The sequence below is a fragment of the Onthophagus taurus genome, chromosome 7 (assembly GCF_036711975.1).
Source record: "Onthophagus taurus isolate NC chromosome 7, IU_Otau_3.0, whole genome shotgun sequence".
Lineage (NCBI taxonomy): Eukaryota > Metazoa > Arthropoda > Insecta > Coleoptera > Scarabaeidae > Onthophagus > Onthophagus taurus.
The window spans coordinates 28,138,177-28,160,694 of NC_091972.1; the positions used below are offsets into that span (position 1 = coordinate 28,138,177).

Genomic DNA, 22,518 nt, shown 5'->3' on the forward strand with positions numbered 1-22,518 from the left:
ATTTAGTAGTTTAATCTTTTTGAAAAAAGGCGGCATTTGTGTATCATACCATAACCTCTAAATCATCTGTCTATCGATCACTTTGACAATTGTGCAGTTCGTTTGCGATCCAAATATAATTGTATCATTTAGAAATGCCTGTTAATGAAAAAGAGGTGATAAATACCAGATTGAGGCGTTCAACACGAAAAACAAGCACAACTTCCATAGAATTTACGGAACCGAAAAAATCCACTAAAAGAAAACAAACTGTAAAAAAAGACATTTCATCGGAAGTTTTGACTCCTCGTAAAGTAAAATTAAAAGAAGATTTGGATAGTCCTGTAACTCCACCAAAGCAACAAAAGGTAGTAGAGAATGAGATTAAATCTCCATCCACATTGTTTCAAAGTTTAAGTTTAAACTCCCCAAAAAAAGTTCTTAATGAAAATAAAGAGGAAAATAAATTTGAAAATAAAACGGTTTATCAAAATGCAAGAAAGGCATTACATAGTACAACACCAAGCGTTATGCCTGGAAGACAAAAAGAATTAGAAGAGTTACGCTGCTTTATTCTTAAACATTTAAAGGAAACTAAGTCTGGAACTATGTATATTAGTGGACCACCTGGCACTGGTAAAACTGCAGCTTTAACTTCAATTTTAAATGATTCACATGTAAGATATTTATTCTTTAAAAACAGGTCTTATTTTTCTTATCATAATGATATGTTTTAATAGATAACAGCGTCCTTTCAAAAAGTTTATGTTAACTGTACCAGTATTAAATCATCAGGAGCTATTTTTGCTAGGATAGTTAAAGATCTTAATATTAAGGCAGCTGGGCGGTCAGAAAAGGATAACATGCAAGTGATTGAAAATTACCTTTTAAAGAATCATAAAATGATGTAAGTATATTAAAACAAAGAATATTGTGAGTGTTGAATTTCATGTAATTAATTTAAAAGTAGGACATTCAATTAGTGGAATGTTGATTTAACAATTTTTTTTTGCATATTAGTTAATTGTTTTAATAACAAAATTAATGATTAATCATTAAATAAATCATTATTTAAAATCTTAATCCTTTGTACCACCGAAAAAAGAAAATTATTGAATTATAAGGATAATTTTGCAGGAAGATAACACACTCTTCATGGATTAATTATATTTACTCAAACATGTTGAATGGACGTTTTGGGCTATTATAAGCCCATCATCAGGATTTTAATATAAATCTAAAAGATAAATTACAATTTTAAGCCAAAAACAACGACGAAAAATTTAGAAATAATACATTTACAATTTTTTTAAATCCTACACTTATAAATCAGTATATATAAATTCAAAAATGTACCATTGTTGAATAAACAGTGGGAGAGTTATTATTTTCATAAGGATTAGTCTAGTATCATGTGGTTCTCAATTTATCTATTACTTATTTGTTTCAATTTAATCTAAATATCAAGCTTATCAACTATTCCCACGTGTATTTTACCTATATTGCCTGTGTCTGATTTGAAGTTGACCACATTATTCATATTTTTAGTAATGTGAATAGCTTCTATTGTTTTTCTATTGAAACCAGGTTAAGAATACCTATTATCAAGTTGATTAATGGCAGATTGAAGTTGCTATTTCTCAAGGAATCGTTGTTTAGGAATTATATCCCTAATCATATCAGTAAAAATCTACAAAACATCAATAATCTGTTCTATAGAGAATTTATACTTACCCAAAAACACCAGATAAATTAAAAATCTAGCTCGCAATATTCTTAAAGACGAAATCAGACAAACTTATTGGCTTATAAGTCGAATTGAATCACATATATTCGTTGATCAACGAATTCAAATTAACACGAAATATAAAAAAATGTTAAAAGACTCTTTAAAATCATTAATCAATAAAAAAGCGAATATTAAATTTCAATTGATGAAATATAAACTAAATCCTAAATCATTAAAAGATAATCATAGAATTACTTTACCCAATAACGCGTGTGAAGTTGACCATAGATTTTAAACTGAAAAAAATTCACGATCGGGGTATTTAATCGATCTAATTTCAACGGCATCGTGTTCATGGTCGCCTCTTGTTTCAAATTCGCAAAGATAATTTTCTTAACCATTTCCTATAGTCCGGGAAAATCGATTTTCTTCAAACTTTCGCAAAATTCGGCCCGTTCGGGGTTTTTACTCGATCTAATTTCAACGGCATCGTATTCCTGGTGGCCTCTTGCTTCAGATTCGAAAAGAAAATGTTCCTAACCATTTCTTATATTCCGGAAAAACCGATTTTCTTCAAACATAAGCAAATGTCGGCCTGTTCGGGGTTTCTAATCGATCTTATTTCAACAGCATTATATTTCTGGTCGCTTCTTGCTTTAGAATTAAAAAGAAAATTTTCCTAACCATTTCTTATATTCCGGAAAAATCGATTTTCTTCAAACATAAGCAAATGTCGGCCTGTTCGGGGTTTCTAATCGATCTCATTTCAACGGCATTATATTCCTGATCGCTTCTTGCTTTAGAACCAAAAAGAAAATTTTCCTAACCATTTCTTATATTCCGGGAAAATTGTTTTTCTTCAAACAATCGCAAATTTTGGCCTGTTCGGGGTTCCTAACAGATCTAATTTTAACGGCATCGTATTCCTGGTCGCCTCTTGCTTCAGATCCAACAAGAAAATTTTCCTAACCATTTCTTATATTCCGGAAAAATCGTTTTTCTTCAAACAATCGCAAATTTTGGCCTGTTCGGGGTTTCTAATCGATCTAATTTTAACGGCATCGTATTCCTAGTCGCCTCTTGCTTCAGATCCAAAAGGAAAATTTTCCTAACCATTTTTTATATTCCGGGAAAATCGTTTTTGTTCAAACAATCGCCAATCCAACAATCAATAACACAACAATTGGATTGGACAATTGTTCATAATAAGTTTGTGCTTTTCTAGTTTCAATAGTTGGATCAAAATTAAAAACTTGCTGATCTTCAACATTTGCTACCATTAGCATCCAATGACTACTACGTAATATAGGGAAAAAATATTTTTGGAATTTGCTAATTGTTTTTGGTAAAAATCCGTTTATAATATTTTCTACTTCTCCCTGACGAAATATTTTAATGTTTTTATCCTTTGCCAATATTCTCAATGCATAATCAACGACTAAATTATCCAACCACATGTCTTGTTTATTCATTTTGCAATTGATTGTGTCAAAGCTTTCGTAGCAAAGCTTTGCGTTATTAAATTTTGCAACGACATACGTCTTTTTTTTTCGTTTTACCCAAGATTCTTCAAATTCTTTTGCAGGCTGTCGTGTGCGCGTTGCTCATTTAGTTTTTTTAATATTATATCTGACTTCGTTGTATTCACTTAGAACATAATTTCTGATTTTACGAATAAATCTGGACGGTTTGTTTCTTAATTCATTTTGATTGAGAATATTGCTTTTAACTTTTAACAATGTTGAACCAGTTTTCAACCAAATTGTTGTGTCGTATTGGTTTTAATAAACTTGTCCACATCGGCATATATGGAACATGCTGTAAAAACGTCTGTCCAAATCGACTTAAAAAATAATCGTTTTTCTTTAAGTATTGTTCATTTTTACACTGATTGCAATTGTCCTGAATTTTCTTAAAGTAGTATATTATTTCTTTTTCGTAGTCTTCAGCGACTTACAGCCAATACATTTCATGTTACCAAAATATTTTTGTGTATGTATGACCGTGTTTTGTTAAACCCTTTATCGAAGACTCACATTTCAAGCCCACCACTTTTTTCTTTAAGAAGAAACCCCGAACAGGCTTCGGGGTTTCGAATCGCAAAATTTGCGATTGTTTGAAGAAAAACGATTTTCCCGGAATATAAGAAATGGTTAGGAAAGTTTTCTTTTTGATTCTGAAGCAAGAAGCGACCAGGAATATAATGCCGTTGAAATGGGATCGATTAGTAACACCGAACATTTGCTTATGTTTGAAGAAAATCGATTTTTCCGGAATATAAGAAATGGTTAGAAAATGTTTCTTTTCGAATCTAAAGCAAGAGGCCACCAGAAATACGATGCCGTTGAAATTAGATCGAGTAAAAACCCCGATCACGCATTTTTTTCAATTTAAAATCTATGGCTGAAATCTATGGCCAACTTCACACGCGTTTAACAATATAGGTTTATGTGAAAATAATGAAACATTCTACAAATACGCTGCACTATACAAAAAGAATAGATGTATCAATCTAACTAATTTAGAGATACCTATTAACATACAGAACTTACTGTCGCTATGTGAAAAATTCTGTTATGACAATCGCAGAAATACTAACCATCATAAAGACATCTTAACCTTAATCACTGATATCTAAAAGATATTTACTAGTTTAAAATCATCTGAAAACCATATTAACGTCACTAGAAGTGCTATTATAAACGAAATACCTAATTGTTTAAATAAAGATAATCATAACAAACATTTGATAAATAATAGAGAATTAGCTAATTTTCACAACATGCTCAACAAAGACATTCTTGAGTCTAAACAAATTGCAATAATATATAAAACAAATTATGAAAATAAAATGAATTCCTTGGTGAGTGATAAAGACACATATAGAGGCACACGTGTTGATCCAGGTCTACCCTTAATTAATAAGATAAATGATTATCTAATATGGTTTCATCGACAAAATACAGAAACTAGGGCTGGCCCCGACTCATTTCGTTACACCCAGAATACATGGCTTATTAAAAGCCCATAAAAATGACAAACCATTAAGACCTATTGTTAACAATATAAATAGCCCTACTTACGCGTCACAGAAATTCTTCAACAAATCATTGAATGATTTCAACCATAGTAATGATTTTGACGTAAAAAAAGAAACTAACTTGAATATTGAAAATGTCAGTGACTCATTGAGGAAAATTGACATAGAATTGAAAATCATCCCAATTAAGAATAAAAAATTATATATACAGGGTGATTTATTAGCTCACCATCAAACTTTGACATACATATGATAGCTAATCCAATTACAAAAAAAATGTTAATGAACATATGTCCTATTTCAATTATTTACGAAATTATAACAGTTTAAAGTTTTCTGCAGCGAATTTATTAATAGTCAGTAAAATCAAACATTCAACAAAAAAAAGTTGTCATTATAATATGTCAGTTTGCTGTAAGGTTTAATTATTACATACAAGAAGAAACTCAAAATGTACGCTTATAGCACTGAAGAGTATGCTGATATAATTTTCGTGTACGGTTTTTGCAATGGAAATGCTCGACAATCAGTACGAGAATATCAAGAAAGATTTCCACAGCGTCATTTGTCATATTATTCAGTTTTTAGCAATTCTTTCAGAAGACTTCGAGAAACAGGTAATCCTGCTCTAGCAAAACTATTCGACCGCATGTACTTAATGTAGAGGACGAAGAAACTGTAATTAATGCTGTCATTGATAATCCTTCCATCAGCCAAATGGGAATATCCTTCCATACGGTCGGCACATAGACGTGTTTTGAGTCCTAAAATATCGCTTGAACCTCAAGCTGATGCTTCACAGGAGGAGCCTATGCATTTTGAGGCGAAAACTGACAGTAGTGATAGTGACTTTGAATGTGACCTGAAAGCGTCAAAACTATTCAACCAAGATGATTTAAACGACCTTGTCATAGATCTTAGACAATTTCTTTTTACCGCACAAGAGAACAAAATCTCCTCAAATATTTTGCTGAAGAAAATGATTTCGTATTTTGTAAAGATGTACCTGTTTCAATGGCTGCAATGGGACTTCAAAATTACGTTTCTAGTGAGTGGTGTCTATTCATAGACTCATCAAAATGTAGTCTAAAATGTGTTCTCTTACACAATGGGAATAAATTAGGGTCGTTGCCTATTGCACATTCCACAAATGTAAAAGAAGAATATACAACTATTGCTCTAGTTTTAGACAAAATTAAATATGTGGAACACAATTGGCTCATATGTGTTGATTTAAAAATGGTCAACTTTCTTTTATGCCAACAAGGTGGTTATACAAAATATCCCTGTTTTCTTTGCTTGTGGGACAGTAGAGCTAAATATCAACATTGGATTAAAAAAGATTGGCCTCCTCGGGAAGCGCTAGTTGTTGGACAACAGAACGTGATAAACCCACCTTTAGTATCAAGGGATTGTATAATTTTGCCCCCGTTACATATAAAACTAGAACACAATTTATAAAAGGTGACAAAAATGGAAATTGTTTCCTTTTCCTATCAAAAAGGTTTCCAAAACTGAGTGCAGAAAAGATAAAAGCGGGAATTTTTGACGGGCCACAAATAATGTTGAGGAGTACTAAAATACTTTAATTTTATAAAGATTACCTCACCACTCTTCAACAAAGAGGCAAATGGCATAGAGACACCGCGGATCCAGAAGTTGTTATATTGTATTGGTAAAACAATTAAATTCACCGTCACAACATTGGCCATTGGGACGAATTATTGAATTCCACCCTGGCAACGACAACAGAAAAAGGGTAGTAATAGTTATGGTGAATGGAAAGGAATACCTAAGAGCAGCGGCTGATATCTGTCCACTACCAGGTTTGAAGGATATTGAAATCAATCCTTTCATGGCGGGGGAGAATGTTGAGAAGTACTAAAATAATATATTTGTTACTAAATTTTTCATCTTCTGTTTTTGTAAATAAATAAAATAACAATTCTGTCATCTGTCCAGAATAATAAAACACTCAAAAAAAACGTAATAGTATATTAATAAACAAGTTTCGTAAGATTGAAATGCACGAATTCAAGTTGAAAAACGAGTGGCGAAGCCACGAGTTTTTTAATGAATGAGTTTTGAAGTTTTGTATCGCGTTTTTATCCTTTTATTTTCTAAAAATAAAATAAATTTTGACAATGTAGGAAAATAGGTATATATAGCAGTTGGTAACACCGTAACACTTGAAAATAGAAATTTGAATTGACAATTAGAAACTGTCAAAACACAAAATGTATTCACCTAACAAAAATGTTTCATGTACACCTCCCAAAATAAGAGAAATTGCTCAGAGTTCAATGTCCTCATCATTATGGACCTTGTATTCGATGCTAAGAACGTGTTTAAACATCCATAGACAAACTATGGCTACCACATTGACAGCTAGAAAAATTAATGACCCAATGTCAACAACTTGAACTGGTTCCATAAAATGTTACTAAAATCTCATTACAGCATCGGATGCTGTAAGGAGTCTCATTACAGCATCCGATTGAGTTCTGTTATAGTTTTCATTACCGTCACGAATTAGAAAATGGTATATTAAAAAACAAGTTTCGTAAAACACGCTTGAAAGGCACGAATTCAAGTTGAAAAACGAGTGGCAAAGCCACGAGTTTTTTAATGAATGAGTGTTTTAAGTCTTATGAAACGTGTTTTTTATGCTATTTTTTGTAATTCGCGTTTTTATCCTTTTTTTTTAACAAAAATAAAATAAATTTTGACAATGTAGGGAAATAGGTATGCAGCAGTTGGTAACACCGTAACACTTGAAAATAGAAATTTGAGTTGACAATTAGAAACTGTCAAAACACAAAATGTATTCACCTGAAAAAAAATCATGTACACCTTCCAAAATAAGAGATATTGTTCAGTGTTGAATATCCTCATCATTGTGGACCTTGTATTCGATGCTAAGAACGTGTTTAAACATCCATAGACAAACATTGTCACATTGACAGCTAGAAAAATTAATGACCCAATGTCACCAACTTGAACTGGTTCCATAAAATGTTACTAAAATCTCATTACAGCATCGGATGCTGTAAGGAGCCTTACAGCACCCGTTTGAGTTCTGTTATAGTTTTCATTACCGTCACGAATTAGAAAATGGTATATTAAAAAATTTTTTTGTTATAATTAGATTCACTTAATTTCATAATTTTTATGACTTATATTATTCTTTTATTTACAGACTCTTAGTTTTAGACGAAATCGATCAACTGGACAGTAAGAAACAGTCAATTCTTTACACAATATTTGAATGGCCTTCAAAAGAAAACTCAAGAACCGTCCTAATAGGTATAGCAAATGCTTTAGATCTAACAGATCGAATATTACCTCGATTGCACTCCCGATGTTCCTTAAAACCACAGCTTATGCATTTCGCTCCGTATTCAAAACAACAAATAGTTCAAATATTTACTGAAAGACTCAAGGAAGCGGGCGTTACGAAAGTATTTAATCCGGTCGCTTTGCAAATGCTCGCTGGAAAAGTAGCCGCGATTTCGGGTGATGTTCGTCGTGCTTTGGATATTGGAAGAAGGGTCATTGAATTGGTGGAACAGGATAGCAAACGGGATGTATTAAAATGTCTTGATAATTTCGATGGGGACGTAAAGTTGATTGATGAAACTCAACCAAGTGTTGAATTAAAACAGGTTATGAATGTTTTAAATGATGTTTATGGGACGACAAATAATTTTAACAAAGACGATGGGGATGATACGTTTCCCTTACAACAAAAGATTATTTTATGCACACTATTATTGATTTTACAAAAAGCTAAGAATAAAGATGTAACGATTGGAAGATTGCATGATGTATATAGGAAAGTTTGTAAGAAAAGAAATATTTTAGCGGTTGATCAAGCGGAATTCGGCGGGTTGTGTTCATTAATTGAAACTAGGGGAATTTTAAAAGTTACGGGTAAAAAAGAGCCTAGACTGCATAAAGTGAACTTGGAATGGAATCAAGAAGAAGTTACCGATGTTTTAAATGATAAAAAATTACTTTCTGACATACTTCAGGATGATACTGCTATTGGGAAATTGTAGTATTAATATTTTTTTAATTGTAATGTTAGTTAGTGTAAAGGTTAAATCAAAAACTATGTATAATCTTAAGTTGGAATTTTAAATACAATATTAAACTTGATTTTAAATAATTATTTTTACCATTAAACTATATTACATTAACACGATGAGTAATCTATTAGTGAGCCACCCATAAAAATTTGTTAAATCGCTTGATATTCCTTCACTTGGATTAAACCTTGCTGATAAAAAGAAACATGTTTATAATAATAATAATAAGTTTATTGCAAAAAAAATCTTTTAAATGTCAAATTAAAAAAAAAATTCAAAGTTTTATAATAAATTGTATAATAACGAAATTAAAGATATTATTCTACACAGAAGATTTTCTCAAAAAATTCTTGAATGGTATAGAACGCGTTTTGGCAAAGGTGGTTCTTTACAGCATTCTTCATTCTTGCAAAGGGTAGATCTCGTACCGACGCAGTAGTGCCCCAATAGTTGGCATTGTTTTGGGTTTTAGACAAACGATGTGTGGGGATACGCAGTTCCTTTTTGTTTCTAGTGTGATAGTTATGGGAATCACAGTTTTTTGGCAAAAGGTATAATTTCTGGTGAACGTTCTTTATACAGTTGAATATATATAATGAAGGTAAGGTAAGTATTTTATACTGAGCAAAATAACTTCTACAACTTTCTCTGCTTCCCAGGTTGAACAAAGCCCTTATCGCTCGTTTCTGAAGTGTAAATGCTCTTTCGGCTGCCGAAGAAGCTCCCCAGAAGAGGATACTGTAGGAAATCAAGCTATGGAAGTTGGCATAATAGATGAGTTTTACAGTTTCTAAGGTACTAATGCTACGAATTCTACGAATGCAGAAGATCGCGCCATTAAGTTTCTTCGACAGATGTTCAATATGTATTGACCACTTTAGTTCTTCGTCAAGATGAATCCCCAGAAACTTTACCGATCTAATATGTGAACTGCCGAATTCTGTATGAAAAGTACTACATTGAGTCTTATCCTCGTTTAGTAATAATCTATTGTGGTGAAACCATTGTTTCTTGTTACATATTGATTCATCTGCATTATTCTTCAAGTCTAAGTTCGTAGCACCTTCCGAAAGTATGGTGGTATCATCGGCATATAAACAAAGCCTACTGTTAGGTACGTTGTAAGGCATGTCATTAATGAAAATTATAAATAGCAGTGGGCCCATAATTGATCCCTGGGGAATCCCAGTATGAACTTCGATTTCTCGTGGCATTCTCCCGTCGATTACCACAACTTGTTTTCTATACTGCAGATAGGACTTTAGGATATCACATGCAATTCCGCGCACACCATAAAACTCCAACTTGTTTAGTAAGTGATCCACACTCGCTAGTTCCACAAATTTCCTTTGATCAAGTGCCTTCAAGATATCTTGAATTGTATCATCTAATGCAGTATTTACGGATATACCTTTGCGGTATCCATGTTGGTAGTTAGTGAAAAATTTGTTTTTCTCAAAGAAATTCGAAATTCTGTCTGCAATCAAATATTCTAGTAGTTTGTTACAATAATGTCGAGAAACCATAATAAATAGTTTCCCATTGGTGTCACCTCTTACACATTTAATTGGCATTCATGGTAATTACAGGTTGGTAAAAATTTAAGAAGAGAAAGCACTTAGAATATACATCATTCAGGCAACAATGAAACTGTTATTTTATGTACGTGAGAGATGGCTGACAAGTTATCTAAACAGACGCGCATTTTACAATGTAAACAGGAAAAGCATTCTCAGATACGTACAAAACAAAGGATCATCTCAGATATTAGCAAAAATTATTGAATATGGCGATTATGCTCTAAATCAAATAGTTAATGCCGACGAAACGGGATTATTTTGGAACAAAATGCCAGAAAGAACCTACATAAATCAAACAAAAAGGATGGAAATTCATATACTTTTGCTCGTTGATAATGCGCCCATCCACTCATTGTCAGTGTTAGATCATGTACCTCGCTGATTCAGCCACTCGATTACGGTATTATAGCAGCATTTAAAATGTACTACATAAAGCAAACGTTTAAATATACAGGGCTTCCTAAAACTCCCGGGATGGAGCTTATAAGTTTTGAACGAGTGAAGAAACAACTTGAAAATTTGAGGATCACTAAAGAGTCATAAAAACTACATTCTTAGACAGTTTAGAACTTCCATGCAAAATGGAGATTTTTTAGCGGATGATCACCTCTACATTTTTGAATAGTAACCCCTGTCGAGTTTTATCTCATTTTAAATGTAATGGATAAGAAATACAACCCCATAAACCAATAGTGGATATTTTAATTCTTTCAATAATTAAGAGTCCATTTCACCTCTTCTACCAATCCAACGGTTTGGAAACGTGCGGCTTGAAAAGTCTCAGACTGCGCGACTGAAATATGGAGGAGCATCATCTTGTCGGAACCACTTATTGTCAATACCATTAGAACGTGCCGTATGCTCTTATCCGTACACTTGGAACCACTTGATTTTCTAACACTTGCAGATATCTGTCTCCGTTCAAATTTCCATTAATAAAAAATGAACCAATTACATTCTCTCCCATAATACCAGCCCATACATTAATTTTCTGCGGTCTCTGAGTACGATCTTCTTTTGTTAAACGTGGATTTTCTTCACTCCAATAACGACAATTGTGCCTATTAACCTTACCATTCGAGTAGAAAGTAGCCTCATCAGAGAAAACAACATTCAAAAGAAAATTTCTGTCAACATCACATTTTTCATGTACTATTTCACAGAATTCCAACCTTCTTTTGAAGTCGTTCAATTCCTGAACTAGATGAAACTTATAGGGGAAATACTTATTTCTTTTCAAAATTCTGTGGACAGAACATTTACCAATTTCATATATTTCTTGAGACGCTTTTAATGAGGAACTTGAAGGTTCTTCAATAAAAGACAGCAACACTTTTCCTTTTTTTTCTGGAGTTGTTGCAGATTTCGGTCTACCAGTTCTCGCAAGATCCTTGACAGTTCCCTCTTCTTGAAATCTTCGAACAGTTCTTCGACTGTTGATTTAGAAATCGGTGGTCGTTGATGAAAAAAATCATTGAAAACGTGCCGCACTTCATCGTAAGATCTTGTTTTATCCCCAAAGTTACGAATCATTGAAAGCGCCATTTTTTGGAGTTAATAGAAGCAAATTTTAGAAAACAAGTTTGTTTTAAAAATGTTTTTAAAAATATTTATAAATATGTTTTTAAAAATGTAGGGGTGGTCATCCCTTAAAAAAATTCCACATTGCATGGAACTTCTAAACTATCTAAGAATGTAGTTTTTATGACTCTTTAGTGATCCCCAAAATTTCAAATTTTTTTCTTCACTCTATAGCTTCATCTCGGGAGTTTTGGGAAGCCCTGTATTTTTGATTCAATGGAACGAAGAAATTTCACTGTTGTGAAAACATGAGGAAAGTTTACAATTATGTATTATACATGTTTCTTTTGCCATCAAACAGTTGCCCAATCGACCTTAACTGCTTGTTGGAAAACATAGTTGCCAACATACTTAAAAGTGGAAGTTTCGTAGTAGAAAAATCGGTTGTATGTTCTGAAATTATAACTAGCAAATATAATTGGTGGCAAAGGTTTTAATAACATACAAACGATTGACATCGATGAATAGGTACGAGAAAATTCCTTTGGATGAGGACGATTGGGAAAGTCGAAGGTGAAGTTCAGCTATTAACAGCAGATTTAATGCGCGAGGGCTTCAAATTTGCTGCAAGTAACATTATTTGTTGTGTTTAAACATGGATAACTTTTCGACCGTCGAAGTCGAACAATTTGTTCATTTCATATCTCAGCATCCTGAGATATATCATATGTTAACAGAGAAATCATATGTTCAGTAGGTAGAAAAAATGGGTTTTCTTCCTAATTTTTTTTGATTTATAAGTATACAGGTGTCCCGTTAAGCGTACGGAGCGGCTGTATCTCAACAACGGTAAGGCCTAGAGGTTTGTGAAAAAAATCCTTATAAGCAAAGTGGGCAAGAGAAATACCTGGAAATTATTTTGAAGTTCGTAATTCGACCGCTAGGGGGCGTAACTGCCATAGAGAAACATAAAATTCCCGCTATCTCAGAAAGTTAGACGATGAGCTATAACTTTGACAACATCATTTAGTAGCTTGGATAATACCGCATCGGTTTTGTTTTGCGATATTTCTCATATCTGTCATAATAAGGGAGGGGGAGACCAATGCGTTTTCAAATGTTTACCGATGAAATGTTTACCGATGAAAACCGCATCTCGATATCTCCATCTGTTCTCGAATTATAAAAGAAAATGTTAAAAATTCGTATATCTTAATCGGATCAAGTTACCTTAGGAAACAAATAAGAGAGAACAAAAATTTTATTATCTAGAACCTTCCTTCACACTTTATCCAAGCTTAGAACTGCTTCAAAACTACTTTTAAGGCGTGTTGAAAAGCCAACGGATCAATGAAACATCAACAATGATAATAAAACAAAATAAACCAAAACACTTAGAATAACTTAAATTTTTGGCAAAAATAACTCACTAATGTACGAAATGCCTTCCATAAACCTCGATGCATTTATTTAAACTAGTTTCGACGAAAAAAAAGCGCAGCTTAAGTCTCGCCCTGGACACGTTTCTACTGGTATTTAGTGTTTTGTCATATTTTCCCTGGTTATTGGTTTTTCTTGAAAACTCAGGTCGTTTAGTCTACCCAATAGATAAAGGGGTGAAAGCAATGTGGGTTTTGCTCGAACCAAGAATGCATATTATGCAAGTTTACATCAGCTTGTGGACAGATGCTTCATGCATCCATAGCATTTGTGATAAAAGGTTTGGATTTGCTCAAATCATATTTAAAAGTCAATGGTAATAGTTCAGTCTGTTATCATAATCGGTATTTGTTAAGGCCTGATGTAAAACAACGTGGTGGAGATATTATTCTCTTGAGAAATCTTGTGGACAATAGTTTTCGGAGTTCCCAGATTATGTGGGATCACATTGCGCACCAATGTGATTTACGAATTGATAGAGATGTCTGAATGGGTTACACGTAACCAGTTTTTCGTAATCGCTAAGTCAATCTTAAAAACACTTCTAGAGAAAAATGTCTTTCTTTGTCGTAATTGCATTGCACATTTTTGCCATGCAGTTGCATCGTATTCAAAACATTGAAAATAAGTCATCATACGCTCTATCATACGCTTCTGCGTTAGTAAATGACATGTTTACAGTTACCATGGTTATGTGATTTGTTTTTGTCGATGAAGTAACTGGATCCGATTGATGGCACTCGAGTTTTTAACATTTTCTTCTATAATTCGAGAACGGGTGGCGATATCGAGATGCGGTTTACACTAATATTTAGCAAATTTTAAGGTGACTAAGGGTCTGTGAAGTAAATAGTATCGTTCCATTTAACTTTTCTTCAAAAATCACAAAAATATGTAATCGCTGCAGATAACGCCCTCTAGCTCATTTGTTTTAAAGCAAACGGTCTTACTGAAAATATCTTTAAAAAGAGCATAAAATGCTCTTTCAAACATCACCGAAAATATGCAAATCGTTTGAATGGTCTAGGAGATATTAAAATGTAAACATATGAAAACGCATTGGCCTCCCCCTCCCTTACTATGACAAATATGAGAAATATCGCTAAACAAAAGCGATGCGGTATTATCCAAGCTATTAAATGATGTTGTCAAAGTTATAGCTCATCGTCTAAGTTTCTGAGATAGCGCCCCCTGGCGGTCGAATTACGAACTTCAAAATAATTTCCAGCTATTTCTCTTGGTCACTTTGCTTATAAGGATTTTTTTCCCAAACCTCTAGGCCTTAACGTTCTAGAGATACAGCCGCTCCGTACGCTTAACGGGACACCCTGTATATTTGTTATGCAATACATTATGTAGACAACAAGCATTAACAATTAGATCAACAGTAGTATGTTTCATATTTATAGGAAGAAAAAAAGTTCTAAATACGTGACAAAGTATACTACAGGCATTTTCTGTTATTTATTGAGCTCGAGGAAACTGCTATATTTGGTCCCTCAAAAATTTGCTTTTTTAGGTAAAGTTCTATAATATGTTTATCCAGTTTAAATACATCATCTCCAACAATAAAATACGACAGAATAGTGTTTTTAGAACGGGGAAGGAACGCAGGTGGAGGTAAATTGAAGAAACTTATAATTAGCCCCAACAAAAGCCAAGATCATTGTTGAAAAATAATTTTGATAGTTAAAAAAAAGTGAACCACCGCTATCTAGAGTCATAATTTAAAATTCTTCTGTCTTCTCTTTTAAATCAATGTCTGAAGTTGGTGTATTTTTAAATCACGAACTTTTTATTAGTATAACTTTTATTTCTGGCTGATATTGTAGATTAAGAAAAATATAAGTAAATATTTACTCTACCACTTTTGGTACACAAACTTCTTGATGGAGTAGATTCTAAAAGTTTACATGATGAGAGGCCTACATCTTCTTTTAATGAAAAAAATTAAAACGTTGAATGTAACGAGCGAAAACAAGCTTAAAGAAAGCCACCTTTTGCGAAGTATTATCAGCATCTATGAAACTGATAGTTTTTTTAAAATAAGATCTAATAACACAAAACAGAAACCATATTTTGAATGGTTATTATTATTATGAAATAGAACCTATTAGAATACAATAACTCTTCATTGCAAATAGAAAAAGAGTACTCTTCCTATATTTGTACACAATGCCGGGAATCACAATGTTATATACATAGAAAACAACTTAGAAGTCCACAATTTCCAAGATCCATCAAAGAGAGCTCTCGTCGTAGTTCTTCGCACCACTCCCCCTTTAATAACAGAAAACGAAATCAAAGACGAATTCGTCTCCCATAAGCCATCAATAATAACAGTGACCCATTTATTAAGCAAAACTAAAAATCCGATGCCGCTATGTGCAGTTGAATTAACACCTACAGCAAACTCTAGGTATTTAACATTAAAGAAATGTGTAATGCAATCATCACCCTTGAACCAATGTTTTAACTGTCAATGCTATAGATGCGATGACTCTCAAATGTGGAATCTTGGGAGAAGCACATGCGACCAAAAAAGTGAAAAGTCCGTACCTCGTTATGGAACATTCTGTATGTATACAAATATTTTCCATTTATAGTGTGGTAAAGTTCCTACATTTCTCTAAAGAAGAACTGTATATCTCGGCTCCTTAATGTCATTTATTTACTTTGCCGCTTACGTGGTATATTTGCATAACAGAATAACCCATGGCAAGTAAGAAGAACACAACCCCAACCTTCACTCATGCCAAAAGCAAAAACAACTTGCAAACACAAAATGAATTCTTCCTCGAAACTCCATCATTAACTTTACAAAAAATCACCAATCCCTTAAACACAAAAATTAAATCATACTTCCTCAATAAAATACTTCCAACAATTCTCCATAACCGCTAAAAACTCCTTTGATTTATCATCAATTCCCTTAATACCAAGGGTATTAGCAAAGACAACTACTAATAGCGTTTAAGTCGTCTTACAATGTCGATCGTCCTTGTATATCAACACAAAGAAATAAAGACGCGACGTCTATTTCTGTTTCTCTTTCATTTATAATTCACGTAAATAGCTCCAAAAAAAGGTAGAAAGGCAGAACTTTAAAATTTCTTTGGAAATGTTTTTTAGATATCGGTTACGCAATTATTTGAGGCATTTCCTTCAAAAGCTTTTGGAGGAAAAAAACTTAAGCTACGTTGTAGTAGGTTGTTTTCTCGAGGACTTATTTGTTCTTCGGCATTCGTATAAAATCTTAATCACCATTCAATTAGATTTGATTTATTGTAGTAATTTATCTTTTGCATCAACAATACCGATGATATTATCTAGTAACCAAATTTTAATGGTATGCCAACCCTGGCATAACAAACGTAGAAGGATGTCTATTAATTCCGGGACACCTGTATGGGTTACTTTATTTATGAGAAATAATAAAAATAAATGTTCATATTTACGTTATTTTTTATTTAGCTAATATACACTGCATAAACTATTTTTTACAATTTTTCCACTCGTTCAATCTAAATATTAACTTAATACATTAAATTTACAATTCTTTAATAGACTAGAAATGACAATTAATTTTGTACACAGCATCGTTATATTTACAAGATACGTTCCTTTTATACATATGACGTGATAATACTATGCTTAAAATCTAAGGGCCTGTCCACAATGAGATCCTTTTACGATTAGATTGGCTATTAAAAACCGATTTGCGTTTGTGGCAGATGACTAGAAAAAACACTCGTACAGTTTCTCTGTTTAAATTTGTACAATATTACTGACTAGAAGATTTGTTATTATAATCAATTATTAATAAATAGATTTATTAGTACATAATGTAGTATTAGAATTAATATCACAAATTTCTTAGAAGATAACTTTAAATAATGTACTAGCATCGTCATAAACAAGTTCATTTGATTACTTCTTTTTGTCAATGCTAGTAAATATAAAAATAGAGTCATAAACCTAATCGTATACTTAAGTAGAGCAATAACTGGCGCTTATCCCAAAAGAAAGAGAATACTTTATAAAAAATATGTTATTATTAAATTAAGCGGACACAAAAAGTTTTATGGCGAGCTTATTGCAAACTCTATCCCAAGCCCGCATATAATTCGGTTGAGCTTAAAAAACGTATGAAAGTGAAGATTAAAAATTAAATCAACATTTTTACAAAAGTGTTGAGATCTTAATCTCGTGATTACTTAATTAAAGGAACTGAAATGTAATATGACTTTTAATAAGTAAGACTAGATTAAAACTTAAAATAAATTTGTTTAAATTTAAATTATTATAAATAAAATCTTATTTTACATTAAGAAAGACTTGGAATAAAAAAAATAAATCTCTTTGATATGCCTATAAATGACTAGAAGCGTTTAACTCTAAATTTTATTGACTAGAATTAATAACATACAAGTGTCCCGTTTCCCAATGATGTATCAACATTTTTTAACACAAAATTGTTTATTGTAAATTATTAAATTTTATCGGTAGTTTTTGTTATGTAGTATTTGAAAATATGTTGCAAAAAACATCCAGAATATTATTTATTGGGACACCTATAAATACATAATAAATACCTAAATATAAAAATAAAATAATAAAACTGACTTATAGTTTGACTAGAAAAAACTAAATTAATGACTAGAAATTTTATTACCCAGACTAGAAGATGACTAAATTATATCCAAATCTTTCTTTATTTACATTAAAATCTACCTTAATGATTGTTTTTATTTTTTCTTATTATTAAAATTTAGTTTAAAAGACTTTTTATAATTAAAATTTATGATCATTAAAAAATATATGTACTATGTACCCATTTTTTGTTAATGACTAGAAATCGACTAGATTATCCAATATGGAAGAAAAAAATAGAAATAGATTTTTAAAACATCGCCTTTTTTAAAATTTATAAAATCAATACTTTTCTATAATTTACAAGACAGAAATTATTCTTAATATTTACAAATATCACAATTAAACTTTCTTCTTACAAAAGTTTTTCAAAAAAATTGATTTTCTCAATAAGGAGAGATCCAACTCATATTGGGTACATACCTCTCAATCCCAAGAAGCTCGGACGGTGATGGTAACGGGGGAGGTCTCCATAATCTCGGTGGCATCCTCGGGATTGGTCTTACTGGTATCAGTCTTTGTCAGTCAGCTTGGTGAGTCGCTTGATGTTTTCTCAAGTAAGCAACCCTTCGGAATTTTTTTCCGCATTCGTTGCACGGAAACTGTTCCGAATCCGTTTCTGAACATTCTTCCGATTTCGTTTCTTTCGGCGGTCTTGGTTTGTGCCATCGTCGATGTGACGCTAAATTAGCGGGACAATTGAAAACTTTGTCACATTCCGGACATTTATACTCAACATGAACGATTCTGGAGCAGCGGTGTTGAGCCAAGCCGAAAGCGTCTTCGTATAATTCCTTGCATAGTCTGCAAACGTAATCGCCGATGTGATTTTCAATTTTGGCTAATTCGGCTTTCGCTTCTTCGGTTACTTCGACTACGTTAAATGCCGGATCGATATCTCCTTTACGAACCACTAAAGTCTCATCCGGACGAAGTTCTCTGATAATAGTACCGGAAACCGGCGATGTGTTATCTTCGTCAAAATTTAACTTTCTGTTCGCTTTTGATTTTTTTGTTGTAGTTACAATCGGCGTTGGTTTTAACTTTTTTGATGGCTGTTGTTGTTGATCAGGAACTGGCGAAGAATTTCTTTTGGTATTCCCAGGAGACGGCGTACATGGTGGTGTAATTTGTGCAGACGATTTCAACGATAAATCCAATGGACAAGGCGATAACTCCAAAGGTTCGGAATACCTCAAATACTGTAGATGATGTTGAAGAACCGCCGTGGCGGATAGAAGAGGTTGTTCGAACCCCAATCTTTGCAAAACTGACGGTTGGTAATGATAGGGCCTGTAGGCGAGTTCCATTTCATGGTGATAGAGGGCCCTGGGCATGCCAGTGCTACCAGTGAAAGCTCGCCCGACGACTGAGCTTTGGCATTGCTCCGGTCCGATATAAAGTGTTCCGGGATCCAATGGTCGGCGAGGGGAGGCTTGCTTTCGGTAGGGAGGATGCGCGAGGTGGGGCGTAAGCTCGACTATTCATTGGAGCCCAGCTTTGGTATCTTTTACCCCATTGGCACGCCGAAAGCTCGGGACAAATGCGAACGGCAGGAGAAGAGAAAAGACGCCGTAACGGATCGCCGATCGGATACGCGAATTGAAACGCAGCATTCCGACAGAGTAGAATTTATATCCAATAGGATAGAAGTAAATTATTCAATATATCTTTCTTATAGTCATATTACTATACCTATAAATCATATCGAAAAGTTTCGTATCAACTGAAAAAATACAAATAAAAATTCCTGGCATGTTTAGTTAAATTGTATTATCATGATGATAAGATTCAAAAGGGTTCTAAGCATAAAAGGAATATTCGATTATACCAAATATGTTTCATACTATTACGTACTATTCACTACTTTACGTACTATTCAGTTACAGTTAAAGATCGATTAGATTCTGCAGAAAGGAACGCTCGAAGCAAGCTCTGTCACGGATCCATGACTTGGAGAATAGTTTACAAATTTTGTTAAATGAGTAAATACAAAGTAAATAGTAGACCTAGTAGTTGATAGTAATAATGAAGTTTGGCTTGATGAATGATGTATCATAATTTTATAAAAAATTCCACATTGATAGTAAATAATCCAAACTCTGTTAGACATAGGTATTAGTTCTGTGTTAACTATCAGCGGAGAAGTACGTGTAAACAATTTGTTTATTATATATCTATGGATATATAATAAATATTGTTATTAATAAATATAATTCAAACATGTTGCTAGATATACGAAACTGGCTCTAGCCACCATACATTTATTCTTACACCATACTTATCAGATTAATTAAGTATATACGAAAGAATTTGAAGACACAGGATTTAAAAATTTTTAAAAATTAATGCAAAAACGCCAACATATTCTTAAAATAAAATACGTAAGCTAGAAAGCAAGGGAAAACAGTATTTACTTTGGATTTTTTTGGACTTTGTTACGACAAAGTCTTGTGTTTTCTGTGATAAAGTATTAAGCCTCCTGAGACGCGGATGAGCAGCTTTCATGCCATCTCGTACCTGGTTAGCCAGGAAATCTCTTTGATGTGGGGTTTTCCTTTGCCCATTTTACATATCTATTATCCTCAATTCTACCGATATCACCTCTCCAGTATTTTCGTCTTGATCTTGTGAGTCTAATATTGTTTTAAATATCTATGGAAAGGGCATGTGACGGCACTCCTAATCTGGTCACGAAACATTGACTTTTTGTTTTAGAAGTCTACGCCCGAGTTTCCAAGGCTAAATGTCGTCTGCCCAATAGCATAGTATTTTTCTAAACATATGGTTTCCACCTTAGCTTAGGTTTACTTATATTCGGCATATACAGGGTGATTTATAACATACGGAGCAGACTAAAGGGTAGGTACTTGGGGTCAAACTGAAGAGATTTTCTTAATAATGTTTTGTTAAAAACTTAATAGTTACATAGATATCCCATGTTAATTTTTTAAATAAGTTATCGTCCATTTTTGAGAACCGCTGATATACAGTAAAGAACAATTAAAATACTTGCTAAATGACATGACCGCTGTTAGGTAGCCAAATCAACGGTATTGGCAGCAATAAAAACATGGTATCAGCGGTTCTGAACATACAAACACCAGTTTTTGCGCGTTTTAACAAATTTTTAAATAGCCCTAACTGCCATATTACAAAGATTTTATTATTGGTGGTCATTATGCATTGTTTAAGTAACCCCGAAATATTCGCAGTTTGAATTTAAACGTAGTGTAATAGCGTATATCGTAAGAAATGCTCAGCCATTAATACAACTTTAACGTTCTATATCTTGATGATTATTACGTTGTAGTCAAAACATTATTAAGAAAATATCTTCAGTTTAGCTCCTAGTACCTACCCTTTTAATTTGCTCCGTATGCTATAAATCACCCTGTATACTAATTAAGTATATTTTTTCCTGATAAAACTTTACCTGATCAATGATCAGTAAGGGCATGAAACTTTTGTAACAAAACGATACGATGTCCCCATTTGTTTTCTAGGAAGCTACTGAGAACAAGTGGAGGGGGGAAATCGTATCCTTTTGTTACAAAAGTTCCGTGCCTTACTGATCACAAGCATTTTCTTTGTGTGTTGCTCAAATCATTCATGTACAAGTATTCATATACCAGGCTGAGTTGTTTGGTTTTTATTTTTCCGCTGAATAACTGTATGTAGTTCTGGTTCCTAATATTTCCCTTTCCTGCTTTCTTTTATTCCCATATCGCGCGTTTATCAATTTATGTTTATTTAAGTCATATATTATTATATTGTTTGATGATTTTCTTTCCATTTTATGTCTAATAAATAAAATTCGTTTTTGCACTTAAATGGTTTTTTATTTAATTTTTTTCTCAACCGGTTTCGCTATACATTTACAGCATCTTCAGGAGATTACGTCATTTTGTTACAAACGTGTCCTATAAAATGAGTCATTTGGTATTTCTTTTTATATTTGTATTATTGAACCACGCAGAGAATTTTGTTGAATTATGATTGAAGAGGATTAAAAATTGTGTTAAGAATTGATGTGTCATGCGAGTTGTTGTCAAAGTTGATTTTGACAAAATCAACAAAAATCCATTTAAGTGCAAAAACGAATTTTATTTATTATATATTATTATATTCCAACTGCCCATTCATAGTATTTTAGATTTCCAAAGTAGTATTTTTCTCTGTTCAGCAAGTTAAGCAATTTTTTATTCACAAACCCTCCTCCTTTATCTAGGCATGTGACCGACAGTGACAACTGGTAAACTACTCAATCTACACTCCAGCTCCCCACGCGATGTTGAAAATTAAATTAAATGTTCACATACACCACCCTGCGTTTCAATTCATTTGTGAATTTTATTGCTAGATCATTGCAATGTAAGATGATTTTTGATTATGACTGTAAAATGGCTGTAAAAAATGACAATTTGATTGGCTTTTCTCTTAGACTCTCTTAAATTCACGTTTATTGTATAAACTAATGATTTA

At 32.9% G+C, this 22,518-nt stretch overlaps 2 protein-coding genes across 2 annotated transcripts; one reads left to right on the forward strand and one right to left on the reverse strand.

The window, feature by feature from the left end:
- Positions 1 to 50: 50 nt before the first annotated feature.
- On the forward strand, positions 51 to 8,909 carry LOC111422629 (Cell division cycle 6). The gene is made up of 3 exons (XM_023055841.2): positions 51 to 656; positions 720 to 886; positions 7,948 to 8,909. The coding sequence occupies exons 1-3, from the start codon at positions 135 to 137 to the stop codon at positions 8,807 to 8,809; spliced, it is 1,551 nt and encodes a 516-aa protein (XP_022911609.2). The 5' UTR covers positions 51 to 134; the 3' UTR covers positions 8,810 to 8,909.
- A 7,918-nt stretch (positions 8,910 to 16,827) lies between these two features.
- LOC111422619 (insulinoma-associated protein 1-like) lies at positions 16,828 to 19,389 on the reverse strand. Its single transcript, XM_023055831.2, has one exon. It carries the CDS (start codon positions 19,368 to 19,370, stop codon positions 18,555 to 18,557), a length of 816 nt encoding a protein of 271 aa, XP_022911599.1. The 5' UTR covers positions 19,371 to 19,389; the 3' UTR covers positions 16,828 to 18,554.
- Between the last annotated feature and the right edge of the window lie 3,129 nt (positions 19,390 to 22,518).

Coding starts and splice junctions, on each gene's coding strand:
- LOC111422629 (XM_023055841.2), top strand. CDS start 135: ATGCCTGTTAATGAAAAAGAGGTGATAAATACCAGATTGAGGCGTTCA. Junction 657..719: donor CAATTTTAAATGATTCACAT/GTAAGATATTTA, acceptor ATGTTTTAATAG/ATAACAGCGTCCTTTCAAAA. Junction 887..7,947: donor TTAAAGAATCATAAAATGAT/GTAAGTATATTA, acceptor TTTTATTTACAG/ACTCTTAGTTTTAGACGAAA.
- LOC111422619 (XM_023055831.2), bottom strand. CDS start 19,370: ATGCCCAGGGCCCTCTATCACCATGAAATGGAACTCGCCTACAGGCCC.